This window comes from Symphalangus syndactylus, chromosome 2 (genome assembly GCF_028878055.3).
Source record: "Symphalangus syndactylus isolate Jambi chromosome 2, NHGRI_mSymSyn1-v2.1_pri, whole genome shotgun sequence".
NCBI lineage: Eukaryota > Metazoa > Chordata > Mammalia > Primates > Hylobatidae > Symphalangus > Symphalangus syndactylus.
Genome location: NC_072424.2, coordinates 36,828,041 through 36,844,256, shown reverse-complemented (window position 1 = coordinate 36,844,256; position 16,216 = coordinate 36,828,041). Strand labels below are relative to the sequence as shown.

General features: G+C 42.9%; 1 protein-coding gene across 6 annotated transcripts in view; it reads right to left on the bottom strand.

Moving 5' to 3' along the window:
* Positions 1 to 15,792, bottom strand: part of OGA (O-GlcNAcase) — a 35,784-nt gene extending 19,992 nt beyond the window's left edge. For 2 of the 6 annotated variants that reach the window (XM_063627373.1, XM_063627382.1), the window contains exons 1-8: positions 15,748 to 15,792; positions 14,977 to 15,249; positions 10,706 to 10,757; positions 10,181 to 10,278; positions 7,382 to 7,512; positions 4,941 to 5,112; positions 2,940 to 3,038; positions 611 to 895 (exon numbers count right to left, since the gene is read on the bottom strand). In XM_063627373.1, coding sequence (XP_063483443.1) covers positions 611 to 895; positions 2,940 to 3,038; positions 4,941 to 5,112; positions 7,382 to 7,512; positions 10,181 to 10,278; positions 10,706 to 10,757; positions 14,977 to 15,175 — 1,036 coding nt within the window. In that variant the 5' untranslated portion in view covers positions 15,176 to 15,249; positions 15,748 to 15,792. Of the gene's footprint in view, positions 1 to 610; positions 896 to 2,939; positions 3,039 to 4,940; positions 5,113 to 7,381; positions 7,513 to 10,180; positions 10,279 to 10,705; positions 10,758 to 14,976; positions 15,687 to 15,747 lie in introns of those variants that run through there. The other 4 variants (XM_055251330.2, XM_063627389.1, XM_063627404.1 and 1 more) reach the window with 4 other exon arrangements.
* Positions 15,793 to 16,216: the final 424 nt, after the last annotated feature.

The window sequence follows — 16,216 nt, the reverse complement described above, 5'->3', positions numbered from 1 at the left end:
AAAAAAAAAAAAAAAAAAAAAAAGAGTATGTTCCATAAAAGACAAATGTAAGCTGAATCTAAATGATCTAAATGACTCAGATTAAGAGTATCTAGTCATCTAAAATATTCTTTTCAATAAAATTGCCTGAAAATACATTTTATCCAAATGATTCTAGAGATAATGAAAACACTTAAAGACTGTCTCCTCTAGTACTCAGACTTCAAAGACTTAATCATATTTTATTTTTATTTATTTGATAGGGTTGTCATCTGTTTGTCCAGGCTGGAGTGCAGTTCCTGGGATTATAAGCGAGCCACCACGCCGCTTCTGAATCATACTTAAAAAAACAAAACAAAACAAAACAAAAAAACTAAGGGAAGAGGTTAAGTGACTTGTCCAAAGACATTCAACCTTTCTTCTATCATACACATCTTCACCAACAGAATGAAACAGCATACCGTAATAAAACCACTTGGTTTTGTTTCCTTCTTAGTAAAACAAAATACGTTTTTTAAAAAATAAATAAAACTATTTAAGTTGTGATGACAAAGGAATGCATACTTTCCACTAGCTCTAGTTAACCCCAGCTCTCCCTCCCAAGGTGAAGGATCAAGTACAGGCTACTTACTCATCACTACATCTTTTCTCACTCCATTCATGTTTGATTTGTACCAGGTGGCAAGGGTGTGGATAGCAACGTAGTTGGCTTCAAATTCACAATTTGGATTAGTGAGGACTCCTTTTAACCGTGGGATGAGTTCTGTGGATCTTCCTTTGTACGGGCCCAGAAACAGTCTCTTCTGATCATAATCATTAGCATGAATGTTATCCCAGATTACTGGAGCTCTCTTAATAATCTTAGAAACCTCTTCAATGGACTCTACTGGAATTTCTTTAGAAACAACTTTGGGACCTAGAAATAACGACAACCGTTTGTTAAAAGAATCATGGTTCTTGGCCAGATGCATTGGCTCATACCTGTAATCCCAGCACTTTGGGAGGCCGAGGTGGGCAGATCATTTGAGCCCAGGAGTTCAGACCAGCCTGGGCAACATAGCGAGACCCTATTTTTTAATTTTAAATTAAAAAATATATTTAAAAAAAGAATCATGGTTCTTTAAAATATACTGCATATATAACTTTTTATTGTGTTTTCCTTACATGTACTTTTTTTTTTTTTTTTTTTTTGAGACAGAGTCTCGCTCTGTCGCCCAGGCTGGAGTACAGTGGTGCAATCTCGGCTCACTGCAAGCTCCGCCTCCTGGGTTCACACCATTCTCCTGCCTCAGCCTCCTGAGTAGCTGGGACTACAGGCACCCTCCACCGCACCTGGCTAATTTTTTGTATTTTTTAGTAGAGATGGGGTTTCACCGTGTTAGCCACGATGGTCTTGATCTCCTCACCCCGTGATCTGCCTGCCTCGGCCTCCCGAAGTGCTGGGATTACAGGCGTGAGCCACTGCGCCCGGCCCCTTGCATGTACATTTTATAACAACTTTTCTTTTTCTGAGACAGGGTCTTTTCTGTTACCAAGGCTGAAGTGCAATGGAGTAATCATAGCTCACTGCAGCCTTGAGCTCCTGAGCTCAAGCAATCCTCTCACCTCAGCCTCCCAAGTAGCTGGGACTACAGGTGTGCCCCACCATCTCACAGTAATTTAAAATTTTTTTGTACAGATAAGGGCTTGCTATGTTGCCCAGGCTAATCTTAAACTCCTGGCCTCAAGCGATCCTCCTACCTCAACTCAAGCCTCCTACAGCACTGGGATTACAGGCACGAACCACTGCACCCAGCCACAATTTTTCTTTGAAAACACAACAACATGTCTTTTACTGAGCTTTATTTTTTTCTATTTTATGAAAACAGAAGAGTTTCCTAAAGCTGCTTAGGGTTGGGATCAATACCCTTTGGCCCAGTTCCCTATAAATCTTTATTATTTATTAACTGAATTTTTTTTGAGACAGGGTCTCATTCTGTTGCTCTGGCTGGAGTGCAGTGGCATGATCACAGCTCACTGCAGCCTCTACCTCCCGGGCTCAAGTGATCCTTCCACCTCAGCCCCCTAAGTAGCTGGGACTACAGGAGTGCACCACCCCACCTGGCTAAGTTTTTTATTTTTTGCACAGTCTCCCTATGTTGTCTAAGCTGGTCTTGAACTCCTGGGGTCTTCCACCTCAGGGTCCCCCCTCAGGCTCCCCAACCATGATATACGTTTTTTTATATTAAGAGAATATGTAAACTTTGTAAAAGAAAGCGTATTTTAACAAGTTCTCTGGGCCAGGTGCAGTGGGTCACATGTGTAATCCCAGCACTTTGGGAGGCCGAAGCGGGCAGATCACCTGAGGTCAAGAGTTTGAGACCAGCCTGGCTAACATGGAGAAACCCTGTCTCTACTACAAATGCAAAAATTAGCTGGGCATGGTGGTGTGTGCCTGTAATCCCAGCTACTTGGGAGGCTGAGTCAGGAGAATCGCTTGAACCCGGGAGGCGGAGTTTGCAGTGAGCTGAGATTGTGCCATTGCACTCCAGCCTGGGCAACAAGAGCAAAGCTCCGTCTCAAAAAAAAAAAAAAAAAAAAAAAAAAAGGCTGGGCGCGGTGGCTCACACCTGTAATCCCAGCACTTTGGGAGGCTGAGGCGGGTGGATCACAAGGTCAGGAGATCGAGACCATCTTGGCTAACATGGTGAAACCCTGTCTCTACTAAAAATACAAGAAACTAGCCAGGCATGGTGGCAGGCGCCTGTAGTCCCTGCTACTCGGGAGGCTGAGGCAGGAGAATGGTGTGAACCCGGGAGGTGGAGCTTGCAGTGAGCTGAAATTGTTCCCCTGGACTCCATCCTGGGTGACAGAGCGAGACTCCGTCTCAAAAAAAAAAAAAAAAGTACTCAACAACAATAAGCAATTTCTCTAAGTCCTAGTTAATTCAAGTTTGACTGTATAAATCTTTTAAGACTTACCTGTCCAAAGCACTTCAATTCCAGGTAGAAGCTTTTCACCCACAGTCCTTAAATATGGAGACTGAGACACATTTGGATAACAAAAAGTGCCACAATATTCTAAATGTAGGGAGAAAAGTAAAAAAGTCAGAAATAAAATGCTCATGGGTTTTGTTTGTTTGTTTGTTTTCTTTGAGACGGAGTCTCACTCGACGCCCAGTCTAGACTGCAGTGGCGAGATCTCCACTCACTGCAACCTCCGCCTCCTGGGCTCAAGCAATTCTCCTGCCTCAGCCTCCCAAGTAGCTGGGACTACAGGCGCACGCTGCCACGCCCGGCTAATTTTTTTTGTATTTTAGTAGAGACAGTGTTTCACCGTGTTGCCCAGGCTGGTCGCAAACTCCTGAGCTCAGGCAATCCGCCTGCCTCGACCTCCCAAAAGGCTCATGGGTTTTTGAATGTGGAAAAAATGTCTGCCAATTCTAAATGATTTTCATCCAAATGATGAAAGGCCTCCTACAAGGAACTAAAGTGGGCAGTTCACTTAAGAAATTCATAAAATCTGATATTTTTCTTCCAACAGTAGTACAGATCAATTCTTACGATACTACAGTTACTAGAATACAAGTTTACTAAAAAAACAAGAACTGTAGCATTTTCTACAGAATTCTGAATTGCCTACTTTTCTCAGTTACAATTAAACGCCAAACAGAATGAATTGATAATATCATAATAGAACTAATACAAGAATATGCCAATGGCAGCTGGGCACAGTGGCTCACACCTGCGATCCCAGCATTTTGGGAGGCTGAAGTGGGTGGATCACTTGAGCCCAAGAGTTCGAGACTAGCCTGGGCAATATGACGAAACCCAGTCTCTACCAAAAATATAAAAATTAGCCAGTTTTATAACCCGGTCTCTAAATAAATAATACAAATTTAAAAGTAAAATTAGGCTGGGCGCGGTGGCTCACGCTTGTAATCCCAGCACTTTGGGAGGCTGAGGCGGGCGGATCACGAGGTCAGGAGATCGAGACCACGGTGAAACCCCATCTCTACCAAAAATATAAAAAATTAGCCAGGCGTGGTGGCGGGCGCCTGTAATCCCAGCTACTCAGAGAGGCTGAGGCAGAACGGCGTGAACCCAGGAGGTGGAGCTTGCAGTGAGCTGAGATCACGCCGCTGCACTCCAGCACTCCAGCCTGGGTCACAGAGCGAGACTCCGTCTCAAAAAAATAAATAAATAAATAAATATTTAAAAAAAATAAAAATAAAATTAAAAAATTTTTTAAAGGCATATACCAATGGCTATTAGTACTCAATTGCAACTTAAACTGTAACTTGCAGCTAATTAATTCCCAGTATAAGCTTAAAACTTTTGGATACTAATGTAGTACTCAACTAAAATAAGGTTCTCGGCTCACAGTACACACAAAGAAAGTTAAATAATTTAGTCTAAAATTCTTCCTGAACAGGGAAGTGTTGGGAAAACTTCTTGTAAGTTGAATTTTGAGAAGCAACTAAGAGACTAAAATATTTTCAATGAAAGAAACCAGAGGGGCAGAAAGAAAGGAAAAGGGGAAAAACTGTTAAGCTTTCTATGCTGACTACCTGAAATAAGAGCCCAGATGGAAGTGGGAGGAGTGCAAAAAGGGACAGATCTGCATGGGCAAAAAAAGGGGACAAGTAGGAGGAAATGAGAAGTGACTAAGGTAAAAGCAATGTAACTTGGTTTTTCTCCAGTTTCCATTTCAATACTATCCCTCTTTTAATACTGACAATGTCATGTTCATATACTTCCAGTACTAAAAAATACATAAAAATCTTTTGCCTAGTCAGTTGTCATTTATTAGTTCCTAAAATTTCTCCAATTTAGGATCTTGAAAAATGTCTTCTAAAAAAAAGATTCCTACTTTTACACACCAAGGGAGGAGGGAAGTGGAGAGAGAATGGGGCCTATGGTCCTTTATAAGTTATATATTCCAAGACGACTAGTTAAATGTAAAGCCATTATATACAATACCTGTGGGACAGAAGAGGAAAGTTTCTGGCTCTCCTAGGTACTGATAGATTTCATTTGTGATGGAGACCTGGGCATGAGCAAAAGAACTGAATACCTCTTTGTCTGCTGCACACATATTATGGTCTATATCATCAAAAAGCAAAGCAAATGATCTGCACCCAAACTGAGAAACCTAGGAGAAAAAAAAAAAGAATCAAGAGTAAAAAAATCAAGAATTCCAAACATTATAGAGTTAATAGTTATACTTAAAATCCAATATTTTCCTTACTAGAATGTTCAAAGACAGATTATTGTTTTTACATTTTCAATTAAAAAATTTTAAGTTAAATAGTTTTGGGACCCATTTCTCATTTGGGTTTGAATGCACTACAGGTTGAGTATTCCTTATCTGAAATGCTTGGGACCAAAAATGTTTTGGATTTTGATTTTTTTTTTTCCTGGATTTTGGAATATCTGTATTATATTCAGCATCCCTAACCTGAAAATCCAAAATCTGAAATGCTCCAATGAGCAGTTCCTTTGAATTTTATGGAGCTCAAAAAGTTTCATATTTTGGAGCATTTCAGATTTCTGAATTAGGGATACTCAACTTATATAACAATATGATCCAACAAAGTGGCCTAGCCTCCTAACTCATGGGCTGCTGATTGTAGAAGACCCAACAAAGTCAGAAAAATACAGAAACATGAGTAAGTAACCTTAAGACATGAAAAAGCCAGGCTGTGTCCTAGTCCCAAAAGGCACACTGATCCCTTTGCAGATAAACCTAACCAGGTATGAGTCAGAAAGAATAGAGTTTTATCAAATAGTAAAACAACTTCATTCATGAAAATTTCCACTGCCTTAAATTTTTTACCAGACATTTTAATGCCACCCATATAAATCTTTGCCTAAAGAAATAAGACATGTATATAGAAAAACCAGCAAACTAAAAAAACAGAAAAATGGGGGCGGGCGCAGTGGCTCACGCTTGTAATCCCAGCACTTTGGGAGGCCGAGGCGGGCAAATCATGAGGTTAGGAGTTCGAGACCAGTCTGGCCAACATGGTGAAACCCTGTCTCTACTAAAAATACAAAAAAATTAGCCAGGCGTGGTAGCACACACCTGTAATCCCAGTTACTCAGGAGGCTGAGCCCAGAGAATTGCTTGAACCCAGGAGGCAGAGGTTGCAATGAGCTGAGATTGCGCCACTGCGCTCCAGCCTGGGCAACACAGCAAGACTCAGTTTCAAAAAAAAGGAAAATGGAAGCCTTTTACATTAGCCTTATACAATGTGCAGCTTTTACATTAAAGCAGACTTTACAATCAATTAGGTTCACCTAGTCTGTTTGTCTTCTCATCTTGAGAAACTAGCCATTTCCAGATATCTCTTTGTCCATATAATTGAAGAAACTACTGTCTAATAGGTAAAACCCTGTTTCTAAAATCTCAGTTGTAAATTCAAGCCAAGCAGCCTAGGATATATATGATTTCTCAAAATGTGGTTCTTGACCACCAATCACCTAGATTCCCAGTCCCCACCTTATCCATTTGGGAAATAAACTCCAGTAGTCAGCATTCTTTTAAGCTTCACTTCTAATCATTCTTTTAAGGCAGTTCTTAACGCAAACTGAAACTTGAGAAGAACTAGTACCTCCAATAAAGCTCTTTTTACTTAATTTGGAAAATATTCCTCCATCAGAAGGATTCAAGGCTGGGTGCAGCGGCACACGACTGTAATCTCGGCACTTTGGGAGGCTGAGGTGGGTGGATCACCTAAAGTTAGGAGTTCGAGACCAGCCTGGCCAACGTGGCAAAACTCTTTCTCTACTAAAAATAAAAAAATTAGCCAGGCATGGTGGTGTGCCTGTAATAGCTACTCAGGAGGCTGAGGCACGAGAATCGCTTGAACTTGGGAGGTGGAGGTTGCACTGAGCAGAGATTGGGTCACTGCACTCCAGGCAACAGGGCAAGACTCTGTCTCCCAAAAAAAAAAAAAAAAAAAAAAAAAAAAAGCATTCAAAGTAAAAAAATTCTTACAGAAACAAAGAAATAAAAGACCAGGCATGGCAACTCACGCCTGTAATCCCAGCACTTTGGGAAGATCATGAGGTCAGGAGTTTGAGACCAGCCTGGCTGGCATGGTGAAGGCCCCATCTCTACTAAAAATACAAAAATTAGCCAGGCATGATGGCACGCACCTATATCCCAGCTACTCGGGAAGCTGAGGCAGGAGAATTACTTGAACCCGGGAGGCGGAGGAGGTTGCAGTGAGCCGAGATTGTGCCACTGCACTCCAGTCTGGCGACAGAGCAAGACTCTGTCTCAAAACACAAAACAAACAAACAAAAAAAGAAAACAAAGAAATAGGAATTTGATTTCCTTTCAACATCATAAAAGCAACTGAGTAAACTTCTAGTTTCAAGTACATAGTCAGGAAAAATGAATAAAAAGGAGTTACCTGGTCCAATTTACGTTTCAATGTGGATACTTCCTTGGGGTTAGAAAAAGTGATATCCAATCCAGGTGAGATCGCATAGATGAACTCTATCTCATATTCTCGTGCAGCAGAGATGAGAGTCATAAGTTGCTCTAAAGAACAGAGTCCATGTTTTTAGAAAGCAGAACAGAAAACTAAAAGAACCTTCACTGAAGGTTTAACTGAAGAGGTTATTTCTTCTAACTTACAAGAAAGGAAAAGATCCTCACATTTTACAAATTGTCATGTCCAACTTAACAACAGGCCATACAAAATGGTACAAGCCTGAAGTGATTTAATGTCACAGTAAGGGAAAAAGAATAGTTTTCACACCTTTGAAATCTGAACAACAGAAAATAAGAGGCCCTTCTTTTTCACTTCCAAGTAGTTTCTTATCCTTTTGGGGAAACAGGCTAAAATCAATAAACATTTTCCTCCCTTTCATTACCATTTCTCAAAAACACTGAATTAATTGTCAATTCTCTTACTGAACTTAAGCCATTTCTATTTCCTGCAGCATTTGAAAGGCATAAAATGCAGCCGCTGCTTTTTTATTTTGAGAGTCTTGCTCTGTTGCCCAAGGCTGGAGTGCAGTGGCACAATCCTGACTCACTGCAACCTCTGCCTCCTGAGTAGCTGGGATTACAAGCATACCTGGCTAATTTTTGTTTAGTAGAGATGGGGTTTTGCCATATTGCCCAGGCTGGTCTCAAACTCCTGGCCTCAAGTGATCTGCCTGCCTTAGCCTCTTACAGTGTTGGGATTGCAGGAATGAGCCACAGTACTGGGTCTTGCTTTTTTTTTTTGCCATCTCTGAACAACTGGAATTCCTAACTAAATAAACCTAAGCATAACTACTTTATAATATGAAAGAAAGAAAATGCTTTCTTAAGAATCAGGGTAGGCCGGGCCCAATGGCTCATGCCTGTAACCCCAGGATTTTGGGAGGCCACGCAGGAGGACTGCGTGAGGTCAGGAGTTTGAGACCAGCCTGGCCAACATTGTGAAACCCCATCTCTACTAAAAATACAAAAATTAGCCAGGCGTGGTGGCGCATACTTGTAATCCCAACTACTAGGGAGGCTGAGGCAGGAGAATTGCTTGAACCCTGGAGGCAGAGGTTGCAGTGAGCCAAGATCGCACCACTGCACTCCAGCATGGACCACACAGCAAGACTCCATCTCAAAAAGAATCATGCCTGTAATCCCAGTACTTTGAGAGGTCACAGCAAGTTGACTGCTTGAGTTCAGGAGTTTGAGACCAGCACAGGCAACAAGGCAAACCCCTCTCTCTACAAAATATACAAAAATTAGCTAGGCGTGGTGACCTGCGCTTGCAGTCTCAGCTACTTGGGGGGCTGAGGCGGGGGGATTGCTTGAGCCCAGGAGATCAAAATTGCAGTGAGTCACTGCACTCCAGCCTGGGTAACAAAGTGATAAACACTGTCTCCAAAAAAAGAAAAAGAAAAAGAACCAGAGTTAAGTCATGGCCTTAACAATCTTGACCCGTTTCTATCTATGGGAAAAACATTAATTATAGATTTTAAGCTTTTAAAATTATTTACAATTTTCCTAAATCAACTTAAATACTACTACTATATACCATAAGACATATTTTTGAATAATTTTCAGTAGTATCTCAAGATAGTCATTTTTACTCTATTTTGATTATTGATCATATTAAGTTTCATTACCAGCACCACCAGAAAGTAATTAAGTTGAAGGCACACTTAAACAGAATAGTAAACCACAACACTAGATGGAGATGGGATAAGTTGTAATTGCTTCTTTGTAATTCAAGAAAACTTTCAGCCTACCATGCCTTGGCTGGGCTCTGTAACCAAATATCTTGTTAGCTATACGCGTATACCATTTAATTTCAAGTACAAAAATGTTTCACCATTTACAAGTTCCCAAACAAAAGCACCTCTCTAATTTGGTAGTTCAATGCTATACTACTAACTTTTTATCAATTTTATGTAGCCAACTCAACGTAAGTATACCCATAGCAGGCCGGCCGGGCACAGGAGCTCAAGCCTGTAATCCCAGCTACTTGAGAGGCTGAGGCAGCAGAATCTCTTGAACTCGGGAGGCTGAGGTTGCAGTTAGCCAAGATCGCACCACTGCACTCCAGCCTGGGGGACAGAGCAAGACTCTGTCTCAAAAAAACAAAACAAAACAAAACCCAAAGACAGCCTATTAATGGCTTCCCGCTTTCCTGGACTAGGGTTTAAGGACCTGTAACTGTTGACAAGGCCAAGCCACACTAGAGCCTGAAGCAAACGGAACAATCAGTAGTGCTGATCCTGTCTTTACCTAAAATTTTAGCATTGTGTCCATCATGAATTTCTGCATTAATTTTGGTTTTTTAAAAAATATTGCATGAAATGTTATTTATCTTGATTACTTTTTGGAGGTCCCTTAAAATTTGCACCCAAAGTACGTGCCTCACTTGCCTTGCCCTGGGCCTAGCCCAGCTCCAGCACTTCTTTGCCCAGTGGCCCACTGTTTAGTCCACTGGCAGAAGTAAGCAGCACAATTTATGACCACAGAACAGATGGAGTCAGCCTAGCACGCCCATGATATCACACGTATGGTCATGAACTTGCTAGCGCAGAGCGCTCTTTCAATCTCAGCTAACTGAATAGTTACCAGATAGGAGAAAAGGAAACTACCTACAAAATAAAAATAAAATGTCATAAAATTCTTGTACAACTACATTTAAAATATAACTGTTTTCTTCACAGATTCTGAATTTATGGATTAAAAAGAAAAAGATTACCAGCTTCCTCCACTGAATACATCTCTCGCCAAAACATCCTATGTTTGTAGTCATCTTTTGGGGCATACAAGTATGTATTTAATTCCCATTTCTGGAGCCTTAAGAAGAAAGAAAATTACATATGTATAAACAGGCAACATTTATAGGCTGTCAATCTCCATTTCCCTCTTCTTGGAGCATCTCCATCTCATACAAAGCTAATATTCTACGACAGTAGCTTTTAACCTTTTTGTAATCAGTAGAATTTAAAAAAATTAAGTATTACAATGTATGCCAACATATAAAACACTCTTAAAAAACACAACAGCTCTGGGTAAGGTGAAGCCCAAAACCTATTCAGCTCCCCAGGAAAAGTTTGAAAACCAAAGGCCTAGGTGAAGAAATAAGGGACCAAGGTAAAATAACTTCTGCAATTGAGAAACCACCAAAATGCACCTAGGCTATTCACTGTTAGTATTTCTTCAAACAAAAGAAAATGTTAAGAGTTTAAGATTCTCCTCTCTCCTTCATATAATGAAGATTTACCTTCTAAAGAGTTCTTTTCTCTGTTCCATAACCCAAGGTCTTCCATAAAATCCTAGATTCAAAGTAAGAATGAAATTATATTCAGTTTTAAAATGTGGTAAGCTTTATTGAGAAAAGCAAGTTACAAAACATACAATACAATCCTATTTTGTAAAAAGCGTAAAATACACCAAATCGGAAGGATATTTAATAAAATACTAAGGTTCCTTTATCTTTGGGTGGTGACATTACAAGGTGACTTTTATTCCATTTTTGCTTAGGTAAATTTTCTTATTTTTTCTACCATGACATTAGTTACTTAGGTGATAGTTATTTTAAAACAAACATCTGTCATCTTTTTACTGTTGATAAAGGCCAAATATATTTAAATCCAATTTTTTAAGAGATCTCAATCTTACAATGGGGAAGGGCAGCAGTGTAATACAAGCTGCCAACAGTAACAATTACTTCCTAGAATGATAGTAAAACTGCTTCAGAAAGGGTGAGGGGAGGCCGGGTGAGGTGACCCACGCCTGTAATCCCAGCACTTTGGGAGGCTGAGGCAGGTAGATCACTTGAGGTCAGGAGTTCCAGACCCAGCCTGGCCAACATGGTGAAACCATGTCTCTACTAAAAATACAAAAATTAGCCAGGTATGGTGGCAAATACCTGTAATCCCAGCTATTTGAGAGGCTGAGAAACAACAATCACTTGAACCTGGGAGATGAACTCGCAGTGAGCCGAGACTGCGCCACTGCACTCCAGCCTGGGCGACAGAGCAAGACTCCATCTCAAACAACAACAACAACAACAACAACAACAAAAGGGTAAGGGGAGATAAACAGGTAAAGCAGTCAAAAAAAATCAGAGATAGGATTAAGAAAGAATTTTGACTTAATTTTATGATCGTGCTCCTTTTTTTAAAAAAAAGTTCCTGGCCAGGACTGGAATTCCAGCTACTTGGGAGGCTAGGGCAGGAGAACTGCTTGAACCCAGGAGGCGGAGGTTGCAGTGAGCCAAGATCTGCTCCACTGCATTCCAGCCTGGGTGAAGAGCAAAACTCTCTCTCTCAAAAAAAGGTCCCGATACAATGACATAATCAAAGGGACCAAAAAAATGCCTGAAACCACATTCCCCAAGAAATTCAACAGCCTAACTGGCCCAAACAACAAACTCTCAAGCACTCTTAATTACAGAGCAAAGATCTGAACAAATGAAAATTCGAGAATGTTACTTCTGGTCCTAGATGGAAAAGAATAAACAAAGAAAACTCAAGAATGTGACCTGCCCCAGAGTATCCTCTAAGAGGACAAAATACTAGTTATGCACACTGCAGAAAACAAACCTATAGACCGATGACCTAAATTGTTGAATAAGCATCAAACTGGTATCCGGAACTCCCTAATGTGCTCATCACAGCTCAAACCACACACTTTACATCTTGTCTAACCTTTACTTTCCACTTGTCTCAGTCTAATCATCAGTAAGAGATAAGGACAGCCTCTCAAGAGTACCATGAAGGTGGTTAATAAAAGCATTCTGAACACAAAATGTTCTACATAAACCCACACAGTCTACATAAGAGACTAGTCTAGAACAGAAATTTCTGCAATGTATTTTAGCTCCAACCTCTAGGCAGAATGACGACTCTGCACCACAAAAAGGACAATGACAGGCCAAATTAAAATTCATTATATACCAATGTATAAAACTGTAGCACTTTCATCTGGACAATCTAATGTTAGCCTCTCACAAGTGACAAAATATTTTTTTTTTCCTCAGGCGGAATCTCACTCTGTCGCCCAGGCTGGAGTGCAGTGGCACGATCTCGGCTCTATGTAACCTACGCCTCCAACTCCCGGCCTGCAACTACGCCTCCTGTCTCGGCCTCCCGAGTAGCTGGGATTACAGGAGCCCGCCACCACGCCCGGCTAATTTTTTCTATTTTTAGTAGAGGCAGGGTTTCGCCATGTTGGCCAGGCTAGTCTCGATCTCCTGACCTCGTGATCCGCCCGCCTCGGCCTCCCAAAGTGCTGGGATTACAGGCGTGAGCCACTGCGCCCAGACAACATAAAATATTCTTGATCAGGCAGACCTACACAAGTCTTTAGCATCCCTACGGCACTTAGCATTATCATTTTTTTTTTAACGAGTAGGCATTAAACATCCTTTCAGAGTTGCTCCAATATAAAAAAGACTTTTCAAATGTCTAGCTTAAACATTTTAATCTTTAGAAACCCTACCTTGGCTCTTCTGAGAGTCAGGTTCATGGTTTCGGTTGACTGGCACCACAAAGAGGAAGCAATGCTGTTAATGTGAGTTAAAAACCAAGAAAGTTTTGCGATGGAAAGAAAACAAAAAAATCCTAGCAGTAACTATAGTATTTCTATGCTCATTCATTTTACGGCTGGTGCCAACCAAGAGGTATCAAAAAGTGGAAAAAAAAAAAAAAAAAAGGCCAGGCGCGGTAGTTCATGCCTGTAATCTTAGCACTTTGGGAGACCAAGGCGGGCGGACTGACTGAGCTCCGGAGGTGGAAACCAGCCTAGGCAACACGGTGAAACCCGTTTCTACTAAAATACAAAAAATTAGCCGGGCCTGCGTCTGTAGTCTAAGCTACTTGGGAGGGTGAAGGAGGAGAACTGCTTGAACCCGGGAGGCGGAGGTTGCAGTGAGCCGCGATCACGCCACTGCACTCCAGCCTGGGCGACAGAGCGAGACTCCGTCTCCCAAAACAAAAACAAAAACAAAACCAAAACACACAAAAAATCAGTGCTGGCTCAGGTGCTCAGTCACTAAAATATACAAGGGCACGGGAGGGAGGAGGAATAAACGAGAGAACGGCAGACAACTCTGTTCTTTAAATAGGAAGAATAGCCTTTTAATACTATTCTAAACAAACCAATTTAAACCAAATGAGTTTTCTCCTTTTATAACTGAAGGTATAATGGACTGGCAAGTTTCCTTAGACTCATTCCAGTCTAGCTCCGAAATTTCCCAGCACTCTCTCATCCCCACCCTAAGATCTTTGATAACAAAAACCAGATTCTTTTTCTAAAATCTCCCTGCACTCAAGCCAATAAATACATCGATATAAGTCACACAATGCAATCATTCTTGATGAACACTATATAGCAGTTTTCCATTCTGTAGTCCCCCAAATTCGGCAAGACAGTTTTAACTTCGCTGAACTCTTTCATGCCTTACTGTAGCAGCAAAGTAGCCTGTTATGGTCTGTACCATAACCACCACCCATTTTTCGAAAGAATACTCTAATTTATATGGTGAAAAAGATAGAAAAGCTGATGTTCTCAACCTTGAGAGCAATCCATTTTCCATATCTTTTTGGTTTTTTAAGTGTATATATTTTTTACCCTTATCCACGCCATTACATATCAGAGAGATATAAAACAGACATCTAGGAAACTCTGAGTCGGCCAAAATACTTCAGAAAACTCAAATATATGCTGTAACTGCGGGAAGACCAATAATGTAACTGATTCGTGCCTCTACAGAGCTGCAAGGTGTCCATTCTTATCCAGAAACTGTGAAACAAGCATCTGGTAATTTTCCCTCACTATCAAAAAGTCCATCGTTCTTTTCGACTGTAAATGGGAAAAACGGCGAGAAGGGCATTTTTAAAGCCACTTCTGCGGTCACTAAATTCAAATTACGCATCTCAGATACTTTGAGAATCTGTGATTAAAGCCAAAGCTTCATCCCTCGAGAGCAAAGTACAGTAGCTGGGAATGAGGGCAATTTTCTAAGTTGCAAATGAATTTTTGCGGGGGTGGGGGGAAGCAACAAAAATAATCTAAGCAAAGTGGAACTTGAAATGCTATAGGCCAACCGTGCTTCTCTTCACTCCAGAAGTACAAGCACGTTAGTGTGGGTCGATTTTCCACAAAGGGTGGTGACAGAAGCACTACACACATTTTTTTCACTGGAACGCAGACAACCCTAGGGAGTAAGATCCCAAGGTACAAAGAAGTAGAACTCAGAGGCTAACAGAACACCAGGCTCCTAACCACCGCCTCCTTAGGAGGTGGCCTGGCTCCAAGCCCAAGACGGGTGGGGTCAGACTTGTGAGTGGCCAGGGGGGAATTCGACGCCGTCTAAGGACGTGCAAGGAGATTCGCCCAACATCTCGTCTCTCCCCTCGCTTTAGGAGGGCCACATGTCAGACCCAGAGGCTTTCCGGCCTTTTAGAGTCTCCAAAATCCCCGCCACCACCCTCCTCCCGAGGACAGAACGTGTTAGTGCCAAGGCGGGGCGGGAAGGAGGGCGCTCACCTTCCACCACACCGCACAGGAACCGCCGAGCCCCTCCTGCAGCCCCGGCCACCGCCGCTCCCCCAGCCCCGGCAGGGTTGTCTTCTCCGGGTGCCGGAGCTGCCGGCGGCTCCAGCGATGCCCCCGCAGAGGCGGCAGGGTTGGAGCTGAGCTCGCTCTCCCGGTCCTCCAACGTCGCTTGACTCTCCTTCTGCACCATCCTCCTGCCCCCGGCCGCCGCCACCTCTGCGGGTCCTCCTCGACCTCCGTCCGTTGGGCCACCGGCCCGGAGCCCTGGAGAGGGCTTCAGCTCCAAGTGTGCGCCCCTCCGGCTCCTTCCCCTCCCCCTCTGCCCTTCCCCCTCCCTCTCCGCAGGGACCCGAATGCCCGGATGAGAAGGGCGGCGGCACCGGCGCGAGCCCTTTGTCAGCCGCAGCCTCAGCTTTAAGCTGGGGCGCCAGAAGCCTAAGCGGAGAGCGAGGCTGTGACCTCTCGTTCCCTGGAAGAAGACGGCCAAGGGTCCTGTCCTCGTTCTCTGCCTCTGCTGCCCTCCCGATAATCTTAGCTCTTCTGCTGTTCCCCCTCGAAGCCCCGAGCTCTTCCTCTGCTGCTGCCTCCACCGCCCGCTTCCTGTTTATCCGCACTGCGCTTGCGCTGCAGACCGGCTCAGACCGGTCCCCTCCGCCCGGTTCCCCCGCCTTCTTTGGGGCTAGCCTATTAAGCTTCTTTAGGTAGGGGGAAATAGAACAGGAGACGCGAAAAGCAGACGGTAATGAAGGTAGTGGAATGTACCATTTCTGCTTGCCACCCTCCGGAACAAGCCTGGCACCCTGGGACGGACCATTACCCGCCCCCAAGGAGGGGAGTATGGGAGGAGGCTGCGGCCGGTTGGGGCAATAGGGAGTAAGGGGGAAGGTGAAAAGGAGAGGTGTTTACTCTCTCAGTGCGCAGGCGCAGAGCCGCGACCTCTCGTTCTTAAAGAGATAGGAAAGAACTGACCTACTTTCTATGGAGATTCTTGTAATAGGTGGGCTCATTACATCTGCCTGACCCAGGCTTGGTTCGGTAAAGACACCATTCCAAGGAGCTCAGCTCACCCCTCTGCCTTGAATCATTTTCCCCTAATCCCATTTAAAATGTAATCATTCGTTCATTCCTTCATTCAGTAGACATCTATAGAGCTTGCCTCGTGCTGGGCTCTAGGAACACTATGAGCTCACAGTACGGTGGTGGAGACAAGCCACCACACACGCAGTTCCCA